The sequence below is a fragment of the Echinops telfairi genome, unplaced genomic scaffold, assembly GCF_000313985.2.
Source record: "Echinops telfairi isolate 266 unplaced genomic scaffold, ASM31398v2 ScPeMD7_7469;HRSCAF=8507_0, whole genome shotgun sequence".
NCBI classification, from domain to species: Eukaryota; Metazoa; Chordata; class Mammalia; order Afrosoricida; family Tenrecidae; genus Echinops; species Echinops telfairi.
In genome coordinates, this window is record NW_022111372.1 from 15290248 (window position 1) to 15314657 (window position 24410).

At 42.5% G+C, this 24410-nt stretch overlaps 1 protein-coding gene across 7 annotated transcripts in view; it reads right to left on the bottom strand.

The window, feature by feature from the left end:
- The window catches only part of LOC101656411 (amyloid beta precursor protein), a 324648-nt gene that overhangs the window by 248543 nt on the left and 51695 nt on the right, over positions 1 to 24410 (bottom strand). For all 7 annotated transcript variants that reach the window (XM_045284871.1, XM_045284872.1, XM_045284875.1 and 4 more), the window contains exon 2: positions 13686 to 13853. In XM_045284871.1, the coding sequence (XP_045140806.1) occupies positions 13686 to 13853 (168 nt within the window). The remainder of the gene's footprint in view (positions 1 to 13685; positions 13854 to 24410) is intronic.

Genomic DNA, 24410 nt, shown 5'->3' on the forward strand with positions numbered 1-24410 from the left:
CCTCGTCTTTCTCCCATGAAGCAGCTGTTGAGTGTGAACTGCTGACCTCGAAGGTAGCAGCCCAACATGTAACTCACTACACCACAAGGGCTCTTCAGTCCCTTTTGCAAACAACCTCACTGGGCCAAGTGATCGATGCCAAAAATGATATTTACAACAAAATTAAACTCCAAATGACCACAAGTATTTTAAGAACACAAAATCAAATGCGTAGCTAGCACAAAGCTAAAACATAGTTAATACACAAGTAATTGGTAAATACTACTAATTCTAAAACGAGCCCTGGTGGTATACTTGGTTAGTTACACATTGGGCTGCTAATCTGAAGGTTAACAGTTCAAATACACCAACCACTTAGAAATAAAAAGATGAGACTTTCAGCTCCTGCAAAAACTTTAAAGTGTTGGTAACCCTAGGGAGCCCTAGTCTGTCCTGCAAGGTTCTATGAGTTGGAATCCGCTGGATGGCAGTGAGTAGGGACCAATTCTAAAAAGAATTTGCTAACTGTTCTAGTTGTTTCATTTTTGAAACTCTCAAGGATATCTTTTTTGTGTGTGTATGGAGGGGAAGCTACAAATTACATAGTGTTAATTTAAGGGTGTTTTAAGTCTCCAAAGGAGCCCTGGTGGCACAAGGGTTAAGCACTCAGGTAGCAGTTGGTAGCTAGGCGGCTGAAGCGCCCCCACCCCCACCCCCAGTCACTCTCTGGAAGAATGGTGTGACCATCCACTTCTATACAGACAGCAGGAACCCGCGAGGCGCTACTTCATCTGAGTGGATGGACAGTTCTGCAAGAAGTCTGACCAACAAGTGTGAATGAGGGGCTGGGGAAACTAACACAAACCTGAAAGGAGTTAACAAGAGAACTTTCATTCCAGATTTAATTCAGGATCACTAGTGCTTGTGAATGATTATTGAAATCGAGTAATAAGTACATGGGTGGTTATTAGACTTTTTTTTTTTACTTTCATATCTGCTTAAAATTCGGCACCAGAATGAAATGTTAAAAAGACTTTCCCAAGGAAACATCAGATTTCTAAATGTACACGGCCCATGTGACACTGTGGCACTGCTTGTGTGCAGGGTAGGGCTAGGGGAGTCACGTTTTAGACAGATGACTTCAGCTAGCATATATGTATACGTGGAACCAAGAATGAAAAGTTCTCTAGAAAAATGATAATGAAATGAAAAGTTTTACTTCCTAAATGCTTTCTCATGTCAATTTCTTTTGCAAATAGAGCTAGCTCATAGGATGAGAAGAAAATATAAATCACTGTGTATGTTGTAGACATCCTTACAAACAGCTATGCGTAGCTGTTCATGAAACTCTCTAGGATTCCATAATTGCTGATTTTATAGAAGTTTATAAACTGATGGAGCCAGAGCACAGCAAATAAAAAGTAGGTGTCATCTCTCAACACCCAAAGAGTACATGAATAGTTTTAAATTTTGGAAACTTATGTGTAAAAACCAAAACAAATATATAGGTTGCAGACAACCTATTTCTGTTTCTGGATTTAAATGACACACTTTCTCCTGTAAAGATTTCTAGAATGTAAAGAAAGATTGCACCTTGAATTGTTTTCAATATAAATTCTCTTTAATAAGAAGCGGACTGGAAAACAGAGTATCTAATCTAATTGAGTAAGAAAAAACCCTCAAGTTTGCAATTTAATGAGGTGCTGAGCAGCAGCATGGAGCTGATGAAATATTGCTGCAATGATGGGAAGTGTGTGCTGTGCTGTATGTTCACAGTGACCGCCTTGTAAAAGCACAGGAGGGAAACGGCTGCAGGGCAGGAGCCCATTTCCCAATAATTTGACTCAAATCTGTTCCTGAGACTTGTATATAGAGATGTACTTGTATACAGAGTCGGAATGACATATATATCTATTCATGCTCACAGAGTTGCAAAATGTCAACAAGAATTGGATTCCGTTTGTAAGCTACTCTTATTCCAAAGTCCTAAAGGTCCAATCAAATTCAGGGGCTGGGGTGTAGGCTGGAGGAGAGGCTGAAGGTGACCCTCAACTAAATAGGCAAAGGCCCCTGGGTGGAAACACAAGCCAATGTGTGCATATGCAACCTAAAGTGTTCTTGTCTCCCTCTCGATGTATGGGGACCATTCTCAATTTAAAATAGCCAAACTGGCTTCATCTCTGTTCGCTCTAAGTCATGAGGTTTGTGCACGTAAGCCTTATACAAAGTGGGTGGGAGGTGTGTGTGTGCTTCAAATAGCTCATGGAAATTTTCCAGGACCCTTATTTCCATTTTCCATTAGCTTTTTGGAGTCCTCTCATATTTATACAGAGCACATGCATAAAATATCATCATAGATAGCTCTAGGCACTCATGACTGTTTCTCTAAAATGATTGTTTGCATCTTTCAGAGCCTCAAACCTCAACGTGCATGTGTGTCTGTGAACTCTGATCCTTTTCAGATTGGCAAAGCTCAGCGAAGGCGTAAGCAGCAAAATCCTAACGACCCAGAATGTACCAGAGCTTCTGTCACAGCATCGTGCATTCAGTACATCCTCAAAGTTGGTAAGAGTAAAAAGACCACATCTGATTTTTTTAAATGTAATCTGAATTTCATGTCACTGTAGAGTGGGAAATAAAAAAGCTGAAAACCAGCTCTTGCCTGGAAAGCCCATGTTCCATTATGTATTTTGGAGTAGAAAGATGAGCAAAGGAAAGGTTTTGTGCAACTGACACCAACCGACTGCAACTCCTCGAACAGGCGGTTTTTGTTTGGCTCAGGCACTGATGTGCTTTGTTCACTGACCCTGTTAACTGATCGACAAAAGTAACTATTCACTTAGAGAAAGAAGGTTAAAGTGGCAGAAAACACCTATTGTTCGATGTGGAAACGAAAACACAGGAAAAATAGGCATGCCCATAATAATAGACGAAGTTATAAACAAAGCCACATTCACTTGTCTGACTGGCCCAGAGGAAAGCGCTTGAGTTGCTCAAACAGTTAAGGTTACTAACCACCAAAAGGCTGGCGGTTTAAACCGCCCAAAGGCTCCTCCAAAGAAAGACCTGGCTATATGCCTCCGAAAGGTCGCAGCCTTGGAAAGAGGGGCAGTTCTGTTGGAAAGAGGGGCAGTTCTGCTCAGCAATACAGGAAGGTACCATGAATTCACATCCATGCTACAGCAACTGGTGAGCTTGCCTGGAGAAATCTCAGCTCATGCTTGAAGGTCAAAACCTTTTTTTAAACTGAATGTTGGGCTCCGGATTCAGATCTGCCCCAGGTGTGTGTTAGAGCCACATGCCTCCACCTTGTTCCTACCTTGCATGAGAAGTTCTGCAGGTCGGGATACAGAGTAGGAAAACTTGCCCTGTAAATTCTCTTCTCAGCATGATAGAAAGAACCATGCTGGTACTTTGATAGATCCTCAATGTATACTTAATTTTGATATACAGGTTGTGTAAAAACATTTTGGCTTCTTTCGAGAATAATGGAAATATGATTTTAAATTGGTCAAGCAGCATTCCTAAATTGTTCAACTGGGTAAGAGCAGAGGCTGGGTTTGAACCAGGGTCTATCTGATATCAAAGGCCATGTTCCCTTCACTGCTCTTCACCCCAATGGTGCGTATCACAGAACCTCTGGGCATCAACTCCTTGCCTGGTGGAGGAGGAAGTGGGGCTGGATCATCTTTTATTCCATTCTAACAGATCTATACACTCAAATTATCTTTCCTCTCTCGTTCCAACTACTCTCCAAGAACCACTCATGCTACAAACCTCTCATACCCCCACGTACGTCCAAAATTAGGCCCCAAATCCCTAGGTTTAAAACCAAGACCCTCTACTTTAGAGTCATTTCACTTTTCGAGTTTTCTAAACTCTTCTCAATTAGATTTTTTGGTGTACCCCTAAACAGCTAGGTGCCAATAATGTCATCTTGCCACTCAGCAACACATAAATCCAAACCTGTAAATCGTACCTTGAACACACAGCCTCATCTTTCTCACAAAGAGCAGCTAGGTAGTTTGAACTGGCAACTTTGAGGTTAGCTTTCCAATGCTTACCCAACACTACCACCAATAATATTTGCCAAATTTGCCTGAATTGAATTAATGATATGAAGTTGAACTAGTGTATTTCCCGAGTTTTTTTTAAAGGACTAAAAAAAGGACAATAAAAGATAAATTCGAATTTTTGGTCTTTTCGTTTTATGTTTCAAGGGACATATGATCCTAGTTTTAATTTCTTTATATTTATAAGACTCCTAGTCCCTTAGGCCAATGTATAGATTCTCTGAGTTCATTAAAGCACGTGGCCACTCTAGGCTGCTAGATTATGAATAATTTATATAGTTATTTTCAACTTGTTTCCACAATAGCAGCATTTTTTAAAATTTAGCGAACAACAAAGAAAATGCCCTCTTTCTAATAAGGGCCTCTTTCTATAGGGGGTTAGGAGGACGTGTTGTTGTCATTTATTTTGCATTCAAACTATCTCCCGAAACTTAGTGGCTTCAGGCAAATGTATTTATTACCTATTTGAGAAGGAACCCTAGTGGAGAAATTGGTTAAATACTCAGATGCTAACCACTTCAAACTCCCATAAAGACTGTAAGAAAATCCTATGGGGCAATTCTACTCTGTCACATGGAGTTGCCACGAGTCAAAACTAGCTTGTTGGCACCTAACAACAAAGTTCTCTATTGCTGCCTTAAGAAGTCACCCTGAAACTTAAATACTTAAAATAATCAATACCATTTTATGTAATGTTGGTGGGCCAAGAACACTGAGTAATCCTAGCCTTAGAAGGCTTGACAGGTCACCAAATCGATTTCCCAGTAGTTCACTAGTACTGGCTTTAGGCAGGAGGCCGCAGTTCCTCACCACCCGGCTGGCTCCATAGCACTGTTCGAGTAGCCTGACAGCATGGCAGCTGCTTTTCCCAAAGCAAATGATCCATAAAGAGAGGAGCCACAAGCCTTACATGACTGATCCTCAAAAGTCAAACACATTTCTGCAAATATCCTACTAGTTATGCATACCAGCCCTGCACAATGTGGAAAAGTACTGTGCATGACTGTGAATACCAAGAGGCAAGAATCATGGTTGTGTGTGTGTGTCAGTGGTGGCCAATTGCTGCTATGATGCTAAAAAGGCTTCAGAGAAGCTTCCAAACTAAGAAAGATTAAGCAAGAAAGGTCTGGTGATATACGTAAAAGAATCCGTCAATGAAAACCCTCAGGACTGGGGTCACCACCAAGCTCGGCAGCGGCTAACAACAAAGACTACACAATAATTTACAGTTTCTCACTATTCTTTGCTTGGTGCCATCAATTATATTACCTAAAAGAAGGCTGTAAGGTTTACCATGGAGTTACGCACATGGTTGATAGTTATTAGCTCTCTATTGGCTGAGAGCCCCCACTTCATTCCCCTTTGGCTTCTCCACATGGCTACTAGAGCATTTTCAGTGCATGGGGGCCTCAGGCAGGCTGAACTTCTTACGTGCCATCTGGCTTCCAACAGTGCGGAAGAAGAAATTCCCAGGCTGCACCCAGGCCGCATGAAGAGTTAGCAACAGAAGAAGGCCAGTATCACTTCCATTCTATTCTTTTGGATAAAGCAAGTCCGCAGGTCCAACCAGTACGCAAGAGGGCACGATACAAGGACATGCTCACTCTTCACTTAAAAATGGAGAATTACTACATCATATCACAGACACGCAAACAAAAATGGAGGATGACTAGCCATGAACATAATTGTCCGATTACACCAGAACATAACTGTCGAACCACTGAGAATCATAGCCCTGTCGAGCTGACACTGGGCTATCCCAGTCAGCGTTCATCACACCTCACATGTCAGCATTTGTTACTGCCAGGTGTGCATTCTTAATGCACAAAATGGTGTGTTTTTTACTGCTGCCCTACTGAGAATTGTCAGCCAACAAGAAGTCAATAAGGGAGGAGTAAGGGTACTTCCCTGGCAGTCAGCAATGGAATGTACCACCACAGGGCCATCTAAAAGACCATCTAGAGATGTGCTTTGCTTAATGCAATCAGAAAACGCACTCTGTGATCACGAGGATTTAAAGACACACTGGTATCTTAAGCAGGTGAAAATAAACCTTAGGCAAATCTGGAGTATGGGTCAGCATCTCCCTAATTTTAGCCAAAAATCTCTAAATTTCTACCAGTAGAAGAAAACTATTTTTGCAAAAGCAAGCTAGAGACCCCATTGTAAGGCACATTGGTTCATTTGGGGAGCAGGATGCAGACCCTCAGCCTAATGTTTGCTGAATGCCTACCAATGTGTGTTGGGGCAGAAATAAGCTTCGTATACATGCTTTCTGTAAGACATGGTCTCCAGAAATTTTAATCTCAGGGACACCCTGTGACTGTGGTCCTTCATCCCAGCAGAGACCACACCTGCCAGCAATGAATATATTTTGAAGAAATGAAAGAAAATTTCAAAACAGTACTGATTATGCAAAAAAATAATATAAAGAGAAATGCAAATGACTACCGGGTAGAAACACAACATTATCCTTAGGGGAGAAGGTAATATATACAAAAACTAAACCCACTGCCATCACGTCACTCTGAAGGCCCTATAGGCCGGAGTGAACTGCTCCACAGAGTTTCCGGGTCTGTAAATCCTTAGAGACTGGTTTTTCTCATCTTTCTCTGGCAAAGTTGCTGGTGGGTCCAAACTGTCAACCTTTCCGGTAGCAGCCCACCATTCAACTACAGCACTCCTTCACAAAACTCACTGCCAACTCGTAGGGATGCTAGAGGGCAACATGGAACTGCCCCTGTGGGTTTCAAGACTAAATCGTTACGGGAGTGATAGCCCCCTCTTTCTCCCTTGGAGAGGCTAGTGGCTTCCAACTTCTCTTTCGATTAGTGTGGGAGAGAAGAAAACTATGAATAATGGGGTGGGGAACACACGAACACCAAGAAATTGGAATACTGGGGATAAATTGGTAGTTTGAATAAATATTCCATTTAAACCACTGTTTCAACCCATCTTCCCACACGTTGGTGGTGCAAGGGCTCTTAAGTAGGAACAAAGGTAATCAAGGGCTCATTTCCTACTTTTTCTCTCTAACTTGCCCTTGGCTGAGGGCAGGATCAAAGAAGTCATGGGTGGAAAATGACACTATTAAGGAATTCATCAATAAAACCACCTACGGCAGAGAATAAAAACTGAGAGAATCATGGAACCATAAAGAATCTAGATGACATAATTCACCATCAAAAGTCAGAGTTGACACATCATAATAAAACAAGCACCGGCTGCTAGAGTTAGAGGGCCGCTGACGCAAGGCAATTCTCTAGAAAAACAAATTTAACAAGAGCGGTAAATTGGTTCATGAAAGGTCACCAGGAGGTCACGGTCACGGTTCAGTGGGTGTTGTTCAGTGCTGGGGACACACTGCTAACAGCTGATTCCCTGACTCAGCCAGCTGTCTCTAAACATCTGTGTTTTGGTCACAAAAGAGACTGAGTGTGAAAAGAAAAAAATCACTCACCATATGGGGAGAAATAAAAATCACTAAGTGAGTAGCTTTGCTAATCGTAACTAATACTAAGTTGTTTGGGGCTTGTTTGTTTGTTTAAGTTATTTGCAGAATGGAGAGGTACTAGAATAAAGTAGACAAATGTTTTCATAGCGTTAAACAAAACCCAGACTAATCTGGAATTTAAGACCAATTAATTCATGGTTCAATAAGATGAAAATCTTCTGAAAATAAAGATACCAGTCACCTAGCCAAGAAAGGAGAATAAATATATATGCAGGCATCTCCCGTGTTTCGAATGTTTGCCTTATGTGTTTTCTGCTTTGACCAAAGACCTACATTAGGGCCTGTCTTGCTGACTGAAAGAAATCTGAAGCGGAGTTTCGCTTTCAAGAAAAAGCGAGGAAAAGGACATAAACTAAAACGAGCTTTCAGCATTTGTCTCGCAGCGGCAACCCTGCAGGGAGTGACGTCATCAAGCGCCTCCCGCAAGAACTACACTCCGAACCTCAGCATCAGGCGGAATTGTACCGCGGAATTGTGTGTCCGTGAGCACGCCGTGTGTTGTTTTAGGTTGTATGCGTGACTTGGCAGGATTTGGTAGGTTGCTTTGGTGCCTTTGAAATGCTCAAAAAATTGTTTTCCTATATAAATGAATGCTCCTGACTTCCTCGCTTTATACCGGGGCAGTTTATGAAAGGTTTCGTAGGGACACTGCTTTCAGAGAGCGATCAGAAAGCCTGTGCGAGCCTGGAACAGTAGAGACATGGGGATGCTGAGGAGCACGGACTGTCTGGAAGCCAGGAGTCCATTCGAATGTAGGAGCTGGGGCTGTGAGAATGACTGCTACGGAACAGGCTGTGATGACCACTTTTAGAATTTAACATAATATAGCTTACAAAATCTGTGCGACACGAGAGGTAGTATTAGCTCTTGCTTTTCTTAGCAGTGAAAAATCAATACTGTCTAAAATTAAAATACCAACTTAAAGAGAACAGTGATTTTTCAAACACACACAAAAATATTTTACAGGGGAGGGTGGAAAAAGTAATCTTACAAATGGAAATTATTCACTATTTCTGTGTAGAGTAGCTATCATGTGGGTAGTGGCAAGAAAACCCTAAAATATCTAGAAATGTTCTAGATTGTTCCAGACACACCATGGGAAGTGGCAAGAAAACCCTAAAATATCTAGAAATGTTCTAGATTGTTCCAGACACACCATTCAATAGAAAATGTCAAATACAGTTTAAATTCTCAGGGAACATCTTTCCACCTTGCACTCAAACCAATCCCAAGAATGCCAGTGAAAGTCATAATGCAGTATTAATTCCCTTAACTAAACACTCTCCAACTTAGAAACAAACAAAAAAGCTGTTTCCGTTGATTCCAACTCATGGAAACCATGTGTTATTAGAGAGGAGAACTGCTACACAGTGTTCTCTTGGGAAAGAGGTCTTGGTGGTACAGCTAATCCCTCAGCTGCTAACCCAAAGGTGGCAGGTTCAAACTCACCCAGCAGCTCCATAGGACAAAAGTGAATCACAGCCAAGAAACCAACTGGGGTGGTTTCACTCTGTCACATGTGGTGGCTGTCCAAACCACATTAACCCATCATCATTTCTGAAGCAGATTGCCAGCCCTTTCTTCTGCAGTGTGGCCCTGTGATTTTGAACCATCAACCACTAATGTAAACTGTTTATGCTACCCAGGGACACCCAACCTACACAATTTGTCTTATCTAATCTACCCTAATCTAATGTATGTGTTGTGTTTTGGTCATTATTATGAAGCCTGCCCCATTCCACAATACACATCTCTCTTCTGGCTAACAACTCCTCTCCCCACACCACCTGCCTTTGGTCCCCTGTCAAGAAGGGCATCCACAAGACCCTCGGTGGCCCTGGAGGACAAGGGTAGAATGCCCCTGGAGTTTCCGAGACTGAAACTCTTAATGAAGCAAATAGAAAGCAACACCTTTTCCTGCGGAGGAACTGGTGGTTTCGAACTACCTATCTTTGTGATCACAAACCAACTCATAACCCACTACACCATGGCAATCCTGTGTGTGGCAGAGTAGAACTATGCCCCATAAGTCGGAGCGGCTGTGCCCTTTGAAAAGCAGTTCTCCAGCCATTTCCCACATTTGCACCACCTGGGGAATTCTTAAAGAACAACGACGACGGCTTTTTATTTGCCAAGTCAAAATAATATTTTGTCAGGATAAATTGATCAAGACTTGGAAAGAGGCCAATGAGATCCCTGGGTGTGCTTGCACTGATCTGATCCCATAAGATGCAGTCTTCCGACTTGCTGAGAACTAGGCTCTACTTTACAAACTCGCTAAGGGTAGACAGTGTAGAAAAGGATAGCAATTCAGTGTTTCCTTTCCCACACAATGCAGGTGGCTCTTGATGATTCCTTCTTCAAAGTCACACACATTTTGCCTGGGAAGAACCGAAGCTGGAAGTGGGATTTTGGGATATGTATTTATCCACGTGTACAGGAAAACCTGGAACACGTCGGAGGCAGAATGCTGTCCAAAAAAGGAAAACTCAAATAGGAACTCAGAGAGAGTGGTAAGACTGCACACCTGGATAAAAAGGAGGACGACTGGCAAGAACTGAAAAATACATCAGCTCTGGCTCTCACAGGTCTCGCTATACAGAGGATCTTCAAATGTGGTACCTTCAGCACGGCAAAGCGTCTGGTTTATACTTCCAACACCGGTCGGTTGAGAAAAGCCACACACCAGGTGTTCAAAAACCCCATTTGGACAATGGCTACCACACTGGGACCACAAAGGTAGAGACTGGGCAGAACTGGCCCAGAGGAAACAGAGAAGTCTGATGAAGGAGTAGTAGTAAAAGGCAAATGGGAGGTTTACTGAAATGCGAATCTATGGTCCCTTCTTTTTTTTAAAAAAAAATAAATACTTTCAATGACTTCCTGTAGTCATGGGCTAAATCCATTACAGAGCTCAGGTAATGGTCTTTTTCCTAGAATAAAATCTGTCTAAACTATAAACTATTTTAAGTCCCTGGCCCATATATGCCCCTTCTCATTGGGTGTTGAGCAGAATTGTCGGAGAAGAGAGAGACCAACAAGGGATGCACTCTCCTGCCCACAGCCTGGGCCTGAGAAGAGTCACTCCAGGGTATATAGCCTTGTGGTAAAGAACTTTTTCCTTTGAAGTAAAGCTTCTCCATGAGAAGGTCTAGTTGTGGTGTGGGAAATGGGAGGTGCTCTTAAGTTCCAATATCGAAGTGCTTGGCTTGTATCAGAATGATGGGCCCAGATCTGAGCCCAGACTCCATATTAGCTTTTGCTTAGTTTCCTTAGACAGACGTTAAACTAAAGGTATGGATAAGAGGTTCCTAAGGAGGGTCTTGACAAACACAAACTATGATTATCGTGTGATTCCAATTCATAGTGACCTAGAGGATAGAATAAACTGTCCGGGTGGGTTTCCAAGGCTATAAATCTTTACAGGAGCAGGAAGCCTCACCTGCCTCCAGAGGGCTTTGCAGAACAGCTGACCTTGTGGGGAACAGCGCAGCGTGGCATCCACTATACAATCAGGGATCCTTAAGGAAGCATGCGAGCTAAGAATCGGAATCTGGTCTTCGGGCACTGAAACTGGGTTTCATTGCTGCTGCTACAAATTTTCTTTAGGGGTCCTTTGGGCCACCAGGGTTCCTCCAGGGTCTTGCTACAAGACTCTCTCAGGAGCCCTCAGGAAATGACCACGGTGAGTCACAGACTTAACCGATCTGAAGAGCCCACATTTAGTGTTTCTGGCCAATTCCTGTAAAGACACACCCCCCACACCGGTTTTGAGTTGTCCCACCTCCACCTTCCCTGACCTGGCAACTTTCAATCAGAATGTTGCACCTTTAGGCCTTGATTTCACCTCGCAAACACGCCTCTGTTACTCCGCCATTGTGCAGGGCTAGGTTGCACTTTGAGAGATCAGAGGTCAGTGTCCCCACTTTGAATAGTTTAGAACCTTCAATGAGTCTCTGCTTTTATTTTCACAGAGTTCTTACTTATTGGCAGGACCTTTCATAGGGCTCCCATAGGAAAGCCCTGGCAATCTACTTCCAAAAGACGACAGACCCTGAAAACCCCACAGAAAACAGTTCGACTCTGAAAAACATGGCATTACTTGATTGGACTCCATGGATCTGGTTTTACTGTTGTTTTGGATACACAGATGTAAAACATCTGATTATTCTTAACCATGGGAACAAAATCCTACATGCAAACGGTGATGCTCACATTGAAATAATCATTCCCCACAAAAGTCCGCTCTTGAATACATTGTCACTTTCAGTCTGCTAATCAAATCCTATGAAGTTCACAGAATGCATAGCTCCCTAGATATCCCAAGGAGTCCTGGGGTGCGGGGGTTCCGCACTTAGATGCCTACAATTTGACCCCTCCTGCTGCTGAGGTGGGGGCGGGACAGAGGTGAGACTGCTTCCGGGAGGCTCACAGCCTTGGAAACCGGATGGGTCTGCTCTGTCTTACAGGGTCACTAGGAGTCGGAATTGAGCCTATGAAAATGACTTGTATTTGTGGTTGTTTTGTTTTGTTGAAGGGATGTGAGATATGCATCTCAGGAAATCAAATGACAGCAAGAACCTCTAACCACATATATAATGCAGAGTTCCAATTTATTGATTCACAACTGATCAATCAAATCGTGCCAGAGACACTTTTCAGCAGAATGCTGTATTATTTTTAAAGTGCCATATCCAGGTAAAAGTGACTTAGGTATTATCAATACCTAATTAATAAATGGTGACAGGTGAGGCTATCTAATCCCATAAAGATCGACAGCATCAGCAACCCTAGAAAGGTTAGCTGTGAGCTGAAACGGACTCAACAGCAGTGGGTTTTTTCAACCAATGAATTAAAAATTCAAGATGGTACTGTGGTGTAAATATTAGACTGAAAACCATAAGGTCAGTTACCCCTGGAAACCTTACACATAAGTCAGAATGGACCCACGGCAGTGAGTTTGGGGGTGTTAATGAATAATTTCCAGGCAGGATGTTTTTAAGAAGTAAGATAAAGAAAACACTTAAATATTACTGAGTTTCCCTTAAATAGGAAGAGTTATGTTTCATATGATGTTTCATACCCCAAGGTCAAAATGATTTGATGTATAATATATTATAACAATGCATTGTCCTTTCTTAAAAAGAGTGTTACCAAACTATATATATAATTCATGAAACATTCATTTTAGATCCTAGAAGTCTGAAGCAAATCCTCTAATACCTAAAGGTTATAACAAAGAAAACCTTGCCAGGCTCTCCACTGTTGAGACTGAGACTCAGGAATTTTATTTTGCAAGAGTTGCAAAGCAAATTCCTTCAAAGGTGCTTAAAGCACGAATGGCCGCATGTCCTAAGGCAGATGGGATCAAATGCCTGTGAGGACAGTAATTTTGCATGAATCAAGAGAGGAGCACCCTGTACAACAGCCTCAGAGAGACTAGAAAGAATTAGTCAAGAATGAAGATCTCCACAGAGAGAGAGGGCAGAATTTCCAGGGTGGTCTGCTAGATAAAAGGAGCAAAATGTCCACAATGGTGCCCAGTGTAAGCTACATTTTTTCCCGAAAAAGGAGGAAAAACATGTATTTGCTTTCACAAGAAGGGTACCTCTGGAACAATAAAAATGTTTATCGCTAGAGGCGGGTGGCAAGTGAGATTTCTAAGAATAACTTTTGATAGCGTTTTCAACATTTTAGCAATGTAAACGTTTTGCATCTCCAAATAGGGAAACCAGTGGAAGAGAAAGCTAAAATTGAATACACACAAAAATAAATCAGCCAGATGCTATCAGGTTGGAAACACAAACGGAATTCATTCTAGTAACGTTAAAACATAACACCTTGACTGCACCCACTCAGGGGGATAAATTCTAAAGATAAAAGGAAGTCCCGAGATACCTTAAACTTTACTCAGTTGGTTTATTGATGGTAATAATATGGCATCACAGTTTTGATAAACATTTATGCATCTTTCAGAGCAAAGAAATCTATTAATAGAATGGCGAACCATTAAACTGTAAGTAATAAGATACAAACAGAACATAAGAGAAGTTAAATAAAAAACACAAAATGAATACACAGTTTGCAACATGAACTTTGGACTGCCAGAGGGGACGTACTTCTTGGCAATACTGCAGGATCCCCTCCTTGGTGCCGATGCAGGTTTTGGTCCCGGATGGGTCGGACTCCCACTTCCCATTCTGCACGTTCATGTGCATGTTCAGCTTGCCACAGAACATGGCAATCTGGGGTTCTGCCAGCAGGCCAGCGTTTCCATCAGTAGGCACCTAAAAAGAGAAGACTCGGTTAGCTACAGAATCCATAGCTCTAAGGTAAGGGTTTGCAGGGGCTGGCGGGTGGTTATAACGAGGAAGAAGGAACCAGAAAAGTATTAAAAATGGTTCCCTTATGCTGGTTCCCAACTGTGAACAACTCATCCTTGCCTTTACCACCCCTTCACATTTCAAAATATGGGAAACCCTCACGACAATGGATTAACACAATAGTGCCAACCATGGAGTCACACATGCCAACGGTTATGAAAATGGCACAGGACCAGCAATGTTCCCTCTGTTCTAGGCATGAGGTTACCGTGAGTCTGTGCGGCCCACTCAACAGTAGCTGACAATAACCAATGCTACCCAGCTGCCTGTAGCTGCCTACACCACAAGGCTTTTCTCAAACTGGGAAAGGAAGGAATTAGCAAAATTGATTTATTGAGAACTTTATACTTTTGCCCCACAGTGGATCTTCGTGGTGCCTCCCAAAAGGTTCTGACAATAAAATGTTTTATTGTTGTGGTTTAATGAAATTATGCACACTGGAAGAAACCATATTCTTCTAACTTCAAACTGACTCACACAGAGTGCGAAGCCTGTGACCAGGTCCGGGAGTAAAGTATGCTTTCCACCAGGGCAGAGAGCATGGCGTGGACACGAAGTGATACGTGTTTTTGTTTTGTTTTTTAACAGACAAGGTCAAACACTGTTGAATTGATCATCTACAAATGTGACTAAGTTACACTTTCATTCCGATTTCCCCCAGAAGACTCTCTCAACATAAAAGAAAGGGCTGTTGGTATCGTTGTCCAACTGCCCAATCACATCTTAGCCCTGACCATCACACACAACTGACCTCCTCAGGACGAGGACTTGGAGGAGAGTTTCCTGGGCATTTGCAAAACCTGGCATTGAGCGCGACCGCTCTAGCCTCAAGGCCAGACCCATGAGTGTCAGAGTAAAATCCCATGGTTGTCAACGGCTGCCTGCTCATAGATGCGCAGACTTCTCTTCCTCGGTGCTTCTGCACTGACTCAAGCCAAACTGTCAGTCTTTCAGTTAACACTCAAGCATGTTAACAATTTGCATCGTTTTACATTTTGCCACTTTACATGGAAAACTGTAAGTCCTGAAATACCTGTACCACCTGACTAATAGTTTCTGAGTTCTCATCAGTAAGACGAAAAAATCAGCAAGAGTTGCAAATGAATCCACAGGAGGCAAAGTTATTCAAAATAGGAATCAAACGACAAGTACATTCCTTCCTCTCTATTAAGTCCAGCTGCTGAAGAAACGGTTGATATGATATGATATGATATGATAGCCACGCCAAGAAACATGAACACCCAACAGGAGTCAGTGATAGAGTCAGGAGCTGGGCTCTTCTGTAATAACTCATCATTCCTGAAACTGCTGACAGGAGGAGGTTAAAAAAAACACCACCAAAACGGCACTGAGATTTTAATGAAAGAAACGCAACAACTTCCTGACATTCCTTCCCACAGATACATAAAAATAGCTCAAACATCTGTCTGTTCTAGTCATCTCCGTATGTACGTTTGTCCAACCACAGTAAGATGTTTGCCCTTTTAAGAAAAAAAAGTCTTCCACTGAATCCAGCTGAGGCAGAGTAGGTCTCTAGGGTCCAAGTCGCAGGCAACATGTCTAGAGCCAGCTTTCAAGTCATTTATTTCCACAGTTCTAATTCTAGCTGATCAGGCATATTTAACAAAACTGCCGCTACACTGCCAGATGTTTAGGCAATTCACTCCAGACAGCCACTGAGGTGACCTCCTGTCTGAAAAACCAAACAGGCTCTCTCCTGCAGTAGGCACCCTTTCTCCTTCACTGCCAGCAGGAATTCTCCTTGGCAGTCTTTTCCCGTGGTTTCTGCCCACTGAACCTCCCTGGCTCGCCGACGTCTCTGACCACAGCCCACTGACTTGCCATCCTCCCACGAGGCATTCCCTCACGCTACGTCGTGCTTCTCCTACCTGCCCTTTCAAGACCTGACCGGCATATCTATGCTCGCTCTTTCCATTTCTAGCTGCAGAGAGGCAAGGCTGCTAGAACAAGAATAAATGGGAGCCATTAACATTTCCTGATTTATTCAATGAATTCACTGAGGAGACAACATGCAGTAGGCACTGCTTGTAGAAAGCGCAGTTAAGGGGACACACATCTTATCCTGCTAAGAGGCTCACCAATCACCCCAGTTTACCCTGGGTGAAGGTATTTCCAGAGACCCTGGGTGATACAGATTGTTAGCCAAAAGGCTGGTGGTTAGGACCCACCTCGAAGTAACTTGAAGGACAGGCCTGGCAATCTGTGTCCAAGAAGCCACAGCCTTGAAAACCCTGTGGGACACAGCTCTCTACTCTGACACATCCGAGTCACTGAGAGTACAAGTGAAGAAAGCTGATGGTGCCCGGCTATCAAACAATACAACATCTGGGGTCTTAAAGGCTTGAAGATAAACAAGCAGCCATCTAGCTCAGAAGCAACAAAGCCCACATGGAAGAAGCACACCAGCCTATGCAATCACCAGGTGTCGATAGGATCAGGTATCAGGCATCAAAGACCCAGAACAAAAAAATTTTATCATTGTGAATGAGGGGGAGTGCAGAGTGGAGACCCTACTAAGCCCATCTGTAGGCAACTGGACATCCCCTTATGGAAGGGTCGTGGGGAGGAGACCAGCCAGTCAGGGTGCAGTGTAGCACCGATGAAACATACCACTTTCCTCAAGTTCTTTAATGCTTCCTCCTCCTCCCCCTGCCACTAATATGACCCCCACCCCCACCACTAACATGACCCCAAGTCTATCTTACAAATCTGACTAGACTAAAGCATGTACATGGGTACAGATCAGAGCTGGAAACACAGGGAATCCAGGACAGATAAACCCTCAGGACCAATATGGAGAGTAGTCATACCAGGAGGGGAAAGGGAAGGTGGGGGAGAAAGGGAGAACCGATCACAATGATCTACCTATAACCCCCTCCCAGGGGGCTGGACAACAAAAAGTATAAGGCATGAAAAAACAATGATAATTTATAAATTATCAAGGGTTCGTGAGGGAGGGAACGTGGGGGAGGGAGGAAAAAATGAGCTGATACCAAGGGCTCAAGTAGAAAGAAAATGTTTTGAAAATGATGATGGCAACAAATGTACAAATATGCTTGACACGATGGATGGATGGATGGACGGACGGATGGATTGTGGTAAGAGTTGAATGAGCCCCCAATAAAATTATTAAGAATAAATAAATAAAGATTGTAAAAAAATAGAATTGATTGGTGACAACTAACAGCAAGGGCTTTCCCAGGATGCATCACCTTCAAGGCTGAAGGTGCAACCTGGGACAGTGGGTCACATACCTGGTAAATGCATCACATAAATAAATGTTGCTTCATTTTTCTTCTACCTGGCTTTTTCCTTTTATATCTCCTGTTCTTCCCTTTGTCAGCCTTTCCATCCAAACCATCCATTGTACAATTATGTTGATTGCCAACCTTGGTAATCTTTTCTAGTTCTCTTCAAATATGCTGATAGAAAGCAAGATCTATCATATTTCAGGAAAGCAGCCTTAATTGCCTCACGACCTCTTCATTTAACAATGAAATCTAACACTGCAAAACTACAAGCCTCAATTCCTTTGGAGTTTTCCACCAGAAGGGACTTTATATTAACCAGAAATAAGTGTAATGAGAGTCTGGATAATTAGCACATCCATTTTTTTCCAGTGGAGTTAGTTTAACAGTTTACACGTTAATCCCTCAACGAGTAGGGCAAAAGTTCAAATTAGAAATGATTAAATTGTGTGTACACATGAGGTACATTTAACATTACAAGAGGACCTTCACAAATAAATCACTCAAATCACAGAATAAAGCAGAGACACATGTACAGCAGGCAAAATTATTTTTCCAAATCAATACCAGCTGTGTAGATGAAGATCCAGGCAATTAGTTTGGAAACACACACTGCGCCAGAAGCTTCCCCTTTCTTCCTGAAGCCCCCCCAAACAGAGAAGCCATGCTTTCAGAACAAATCAGTCCATTGAAACAAGACAAAAGACCCCAGGAGCCTCACCTGCATCCTGTCACCACTTCAGGAACCAAAGCCTGGTTGCTAGGTGCAGCCACTCTCTGGCATCCAACTTGGCGAGGGGGTGGGCAGTGGGGGGTGAAGAACACCACGCTCACCAGCCAAAATGGCCATACAGGAGGTAAGACCTAGTTCTCCAAGCAAATCCCTTTTCATGAATGAAACTTCCAAAGGCCAGTTGTCCTTGAGTCAATCCTGACTGTGAGCCTGTGCATGTCTGAGTAGAACTGTGCTCTGTAGGGTTTTTAATGTTTGGTTTTGTTTTGTTTTGTTTGTTTGTTTTGGGGGGGATTGTTGCCAGGCCTTTCTTCAGCAACCAAACTCATGAACCACTGGTACCATCCAGAGACTTCTAGTGCCTCAAACAATCGCTTATCAAATCGCGCACAGGGCCATACTCAGAGCTGGTTAATACAAACCAGCATTATTAAAACTCACTCTTTGAGTCGGAGAGTAAGTTCTTTCGCTGCCAGGGGAAGGATCATTCCCATTATTATTATCCCCCCTTAAAAAGGTCTGTGTCACGCTCTCTTCTATAGACAATGCGATTATTTTGCTCTTAGTAACTGTGAGTGATAGGACTCCTGGTGACCCCACCCCGATGACCAGGGAAGAACTGCTCCAGGGGATTTCGAAACTCAGACCTTGTAGGAAAATGGCCAGGTCCATCACCCAAAACACCGCTGGGTGGGTTTGAACTGCTAACTTTTCAGCTAGAGGTCAAGAGATTAATGGCTTGCACCACCCAGGGGCAGAACTACTTCAATAAATGGGTAATGGAGTCAAATTACGATTATAATGTAATCATAATTAATACATTATAATTTTGCAATCATCTTTACAGCTTTTAAAATGAACTGACAGTTACTTTACAGAAATCTAAACCAATATCTCCAAGACTGGGACACTGATCTATCTGGCCATTCCTGAGACGTGTATTTCTTAGACTGAATACAAAGGTAATTCTTGTAAAATGAAGAGCTTTCTGATAACATTATATAAACTGGAGATGTTTTCCCATGGGAAACAGTGTTCAGTGACAAATGAACAAAACAAGTAAAAACAGTGAGGCGTCTACACAGAAACAAGAGCCTATTGACTGAATGCTCTGAATGACAACAAAACACCCCCTCACACACACACAACCCCAAATTCACTGCCATCAAATAGATGTCAACTCAGCGACCCAACAGTGCAAGATAGAATTGCCCCTGTGAGCTTCCAAGACTGTAGTGCTTTACCAGAGTAGAAAATCCATCTAGCTTTCAAGGAGCAGCTGATGGTTTCGAACTGCTACCTTTGCAATTAGCAGCCCAGTGCATTAGCCATTACACCACCAGGGCAGGGGTAAAATATCATTTGAAAGTGCGGGAAAATATTTTTTAAATAATCCTCTGCTCTGGAAAAATATATAAATATTTTAAATCTCAATATATAGAACACTGAAAAGAAACTGAAGCTTCCAAAAGCAATTTTGCCAGACAGGGTTCAAAAGGGCCTTAACAGAAGTTAAAACAGCAAATATCAGCATATATGGACCCAGCTCCAGAGGTGAACACGGAAACCTAATATTTGGAATAACTGCAATTTACAATCAAGTATCATGCTAGCTTCTGGAAATCGTTAAATTCTGCTTTCAAACCCTTTGCCCAAGAAGTTTCTCCCTTTATTATCATCAAGGAGATTGGAATTCCTTATAGAGCAGGCTTGGCAGCATTCCTCAGCACAAGGTCCCTGCTGCAGGGAACTGCAAACAAGGAGCGCTCTGTTCCACCAGCTGAAGTGCTCCAGGGATGGAGAGAGGGCGCGGATCCATAGCTCTCCGCATCCGATTTTAAATGATTTTAAGGTGGCTGATGAGAACCATCTGGCTTCTGCATTTAAATCTTTTCATTGGTCTCAATAGCTAGTCTCAGAGAGTACAGCATTTTGCACCTTTTAAAGAGTTCATGATTTCCTCTGGGTGAAAATCGCAGAGTACCTTTGAAAAGTAAATAAATAAAATAAAAGGACCCAGAAAACCACTCGCTGCCATCAAGTCTATCCCAACTCTCCGTCACCCTACAGGCAGGTAGGCGTGCCTCTGGAGGGAAAAGCCCCATCTCTCCGACAGGCACAGGCCCGTGATACTATTTCAACCGCATCCAAGATTTCTTCCGATCGGAACATTTTCCCTGGACCGGTTCTTGCTGGTGCCGTCCAGCAGCGACCCAGGGTACAAGAGAAGGAAGCATTGCCCACTCAGTGCCATCCTCACAATTGTTCCTATGTCCCTTAATGTGAGAGTAATTCAATTATGCTTCCACCCACTCCCCCACAAAAGAAAAATCCCTTTCAGTTTCACTTAGCAACACTTAAATTTTCCATTTTCAAGGAAATGAACTGTTCTCCAAGAGTGATGAAGTACATTAGTTATTCTTTAACATAAATAGGTTTTTCCGTATCCAAAGGATGAGAGCAAGATACTTTTTTTCTTCTGTAAATTCCAAAATGATCTGTAATAGAACTGAAATACCTGTAAGTCCTCACTTTTATCTTCAACACAGGAAAACTGGAATTAAAATTGGAATGACAGAAATCTTAATAATCTGAAAAATCATCCATCCCAAGTGTACAGTGATGGAAAAGGCCATGGTCAGAGATTTCTCCAAGGCCACGTGCATATGAAGAGGCAGGGATAAAGTACTTCAAGGCCTTTATTGATGTGACCAGACTGGGCTGGCTCTCAAATTAAAAGGGAAAATTGTAATTTTCCAAGGTTTTGCCCTGTATGTGTGTGTGCCTGCACTAGTGGTACTAAGAACGGAGGTGCCAATCAAAGCACAGCAGAAAATGGAATGTAATCGCTGACACTGTACACAGTCCATTTCCCTGTGTGGCTGGTGCACGACATTCATCACGGCCGCTATTTATTGAACTATTATTTCACAGCTCAAGTTTCGGACTAAAACAATTTACCACAAAAGTGAGTGAAGAGGGAAAGAAAACTCCTTTCAGAGAACGAATCCACAAATTTCACAACTTGGAATTTGACAGTCTTACTGGTGCACTATCGATCTGGTTTCAATGACAAATGATCACCCCTGATGCTATTCATTCTATTAATATCAAGCTTCTCGTTCTGCTAAAAAAGATAAAACTGAATGGACTCCAAACCCCTATTATCTCCTAAGGAAGCCTGTAAATAATCCTTGGCTAAGTGAAAACAAGAGTCTTCTCAAAAGATGTCTTTGTTATCCAATACCCAGAAAAGGCAGTCACCAGGGTTTAAAGCATGCATCAGGCACGCCCAGACAATAGTGATAGCCATGGCCTAGTTGTTACTGTGAGATCCTGATTCACAGTGACTCCATGTGACAGAGTCGAATTGCTCCAGAGGGTTTTCTAGGTTATAATCTTGATCACAAGGTCTTTTCTCCCCAGAGCCAATAGTTGGTTCAAACTGCTGACTTTTCTGTTAGCAGTCTAGCGGTTTTCATTTGTAAGGATTTCTAGCCCTGGGTAAGTAGGCATTTGCCTAGGTGGCACCATATTTAGAGCAAATAAGACAAAGGTAACAAACCCCCTTTAAAGATTTAGACTGCATTCTTAAAGGTAAACACTAGATGCTAACATCTAGGAACTTCCGATGATTTCCACTTTAAGAAATCTTCTCTGACACACAAATGCATACATTTTGCTAAATTCGTTCAGTCCAACCAGCCATTTGAATCTGCAAAGTGGAGCTCAAAAGCCCAGCATTTCAAGGGGATTGCAATAGGGCAGCAAAGGGGATCAAAGTAACCACGCCCCTGTGGAATCCTGAAAACAGACTTCTGCTTGGGAGACAGGGCTTGGCACCTCATCAGACTTGATCAGAGAGCATACATAAGGGTCAGCAGACAGACCTAGAACTACCTATTAGGTTTTTTTCTTGTTTTTCTTTTGCCTTAGGTTTCTCACTATAAGATAGGCAGGATGAACAGTCCCAAGGAGAAAACAACGGGACCAGCAGTTCCAGGGGACACGGGAGAGGAGGGTGCGGGGAGGGGGCATGGGGAGTCAACAAACTCAGGGGTAAGGGAAAAATAAGAGACCTAAAATTGATGGTGAGGAGGGTGTATAATGCCTGGTGGGGTTTAATCAAGTGCAATGTATTCGAGAGGAATTACTGAGAGCCGAATGGAGGGTGAGCATGATGGTGGGATAGGAGGAAGGTGAAAGGAAATCGAGGAAAGAAAAGGAGGCAAAAGCTATTTATAGAGTTATAGCTATAGGCATGTATACATGTAAATATACTAATTTATATTGAAAGGGATAGAGGCCAATGTACACATATTTATATGTTAAGTATAAAGATAGCAGACAGACTAGGCAAGGCCTCCCTTTCACACAAGAACATTTTGTTCTAATAACCTGGCACTCTTGGATACTCACCTGCCCTATATCATCACTGAAGACAAAATGGGTACATAAGCAAATGTGAAGAAAGTGGATGGTACCCGGCTAGCAAAAGATATAGCATCTTGGGTCTTAAAGGCTTGAAGTTAAACAAGCAGCCATCTAGCAGGGAAGCAAATAAGCCCACATGGTAGCAGCACAGCAGCCTGTGTGATTGTGAGGTGTCCATAGGATCACGTATCAGGTTATCAAAAGATCCAAAACAAACAACTATATAGATGTGAATGAGGGGGTTTGGATGGAGACCCAAAGCCCATCTGTAGACAATTGGATATTCCCCACAGAAGGGTTATAAGGAAGGGATGATTCAACCAAGGTGCAGTATAGTAATGAAACACACATCATTCCTCTAGTTCCTGAATGTGCCCCCTCCCCCACCCAGCCCCACTACCATGACTCCGTTCTAACTTACAAATCTGGCTAGACCGAGGGCACACATTGGTACAGAAAAGAGCTCTCAACACATGGAATTCAGGACAGATAAACCCCTCAGGAACAATAGTGGGAGCAGTGATACCATAAGGGTAGGGGGTTGGCTGGGGAGGGGGAAGGGGGAGGGAGGGAAACCCATCACAAGGTTGGATATATAGCACACAAACACATCTCCCCCCACCCCCTCGAAGGAAACAAATAACAAAAATGTGAGTGAAGGGAGAAAAGGGATAGTGTAAGACAGGAAATAATAATAACTATATATAATTGATCAAGGATTCACAAGGGTGGGAGGGTAAGGGAGGGAGAAGAAAACAAAGGGAGCTTATACCAAGGGCTCAAGTAGAAAGTGTTTTGGAAATGATGATGGGAACATATGTACAAATATGCTTGATATAATTGATATATGGAATGTTATAAGCGCTATAAGAGCCCCCAATAAAATTATCTTTTTACATGCCCAGTATTTCCATTGTTCGTATATGCTCATCAACTCTCTCCATATTTAAGCTGTATTTTCGATATTTTCAACAGGAGACACAGACTTACATTATAGACCAGTATACGTACCACACTGTATGTGTAGCACATGAAGTGGTGGCATACACTCACACACATATGCCTCGTGTCCTGGTAGAAATCAATTTGAGCAAATTTCTAATAATGGAACTTTGTTAAAATTTTCTTCTACACCCTCCTGCCTCAAGTCCTACTGTTGGTGGACTTGGACATGTGAGCTCTGCAGATACACTGGTTTGATTGGCATTTCCTATATAAGAAATCTGATTTAACAAATGATGTCTTTCTAGGAGTTCCACTGGGTCTGCTAGTGAGGAGAGGATTACCATATATATGGGTCTGCTAGTGAGGAGAGGATTACCATATAGAACACAATGCACCACAGAAACAGCAAATGCTATTGCTTTCCTTCCTTTCAGATCCAAGAAATATTCCACATATGTTCAGCTTCTCAAGTTTCACTGTTTTCTATCAAACCCAAGACAAGCCTAGTCAAAACCAGCGCACCTACCGACTCCTAAACGTCCATGAAGGAACAGGTTCCAGTCACCAGAGGGTCTTGGGTTGGTGTGCTGTTTATTAACAGCGAAGTGCCACACAAGAAACTAATACAGACATGTAAATAGGAGTGACGGAAATAATACATGACCGATTTAGGGATCAAAATTATTTTAGAAGGGAGAAATTTTTTTGACTGAACTTTACAAGTAAAATCAAGATTCTGTATTTTGCTTCAAATAATTCTTTGTAGTGGTGTACCATAGGGGGAAAAGGCATAATTTGATAAGAGTTCCTGGAGAAAAAGTTCCAAGGATTTTTAATAATTCTTAAGAGTGAGGAGGTATCAAAAACTAAAAAGAAAAACAGACTACAGGAGTGGAGGGAGGAAGAAAGGAGGAAGGTAGGAGAGAACGGAGGGAGGGAAGGAGGGAGGAGGGGTGGGGAGGAAGGAAGATCAATACACACTTAAAACTTTACAACAATGCGGTCCGGGATGATGGCCACGGCAATCTTGCAGTGTTCAAAACAAATCATGTTGTCATTTTTATATAAATATTACCCATG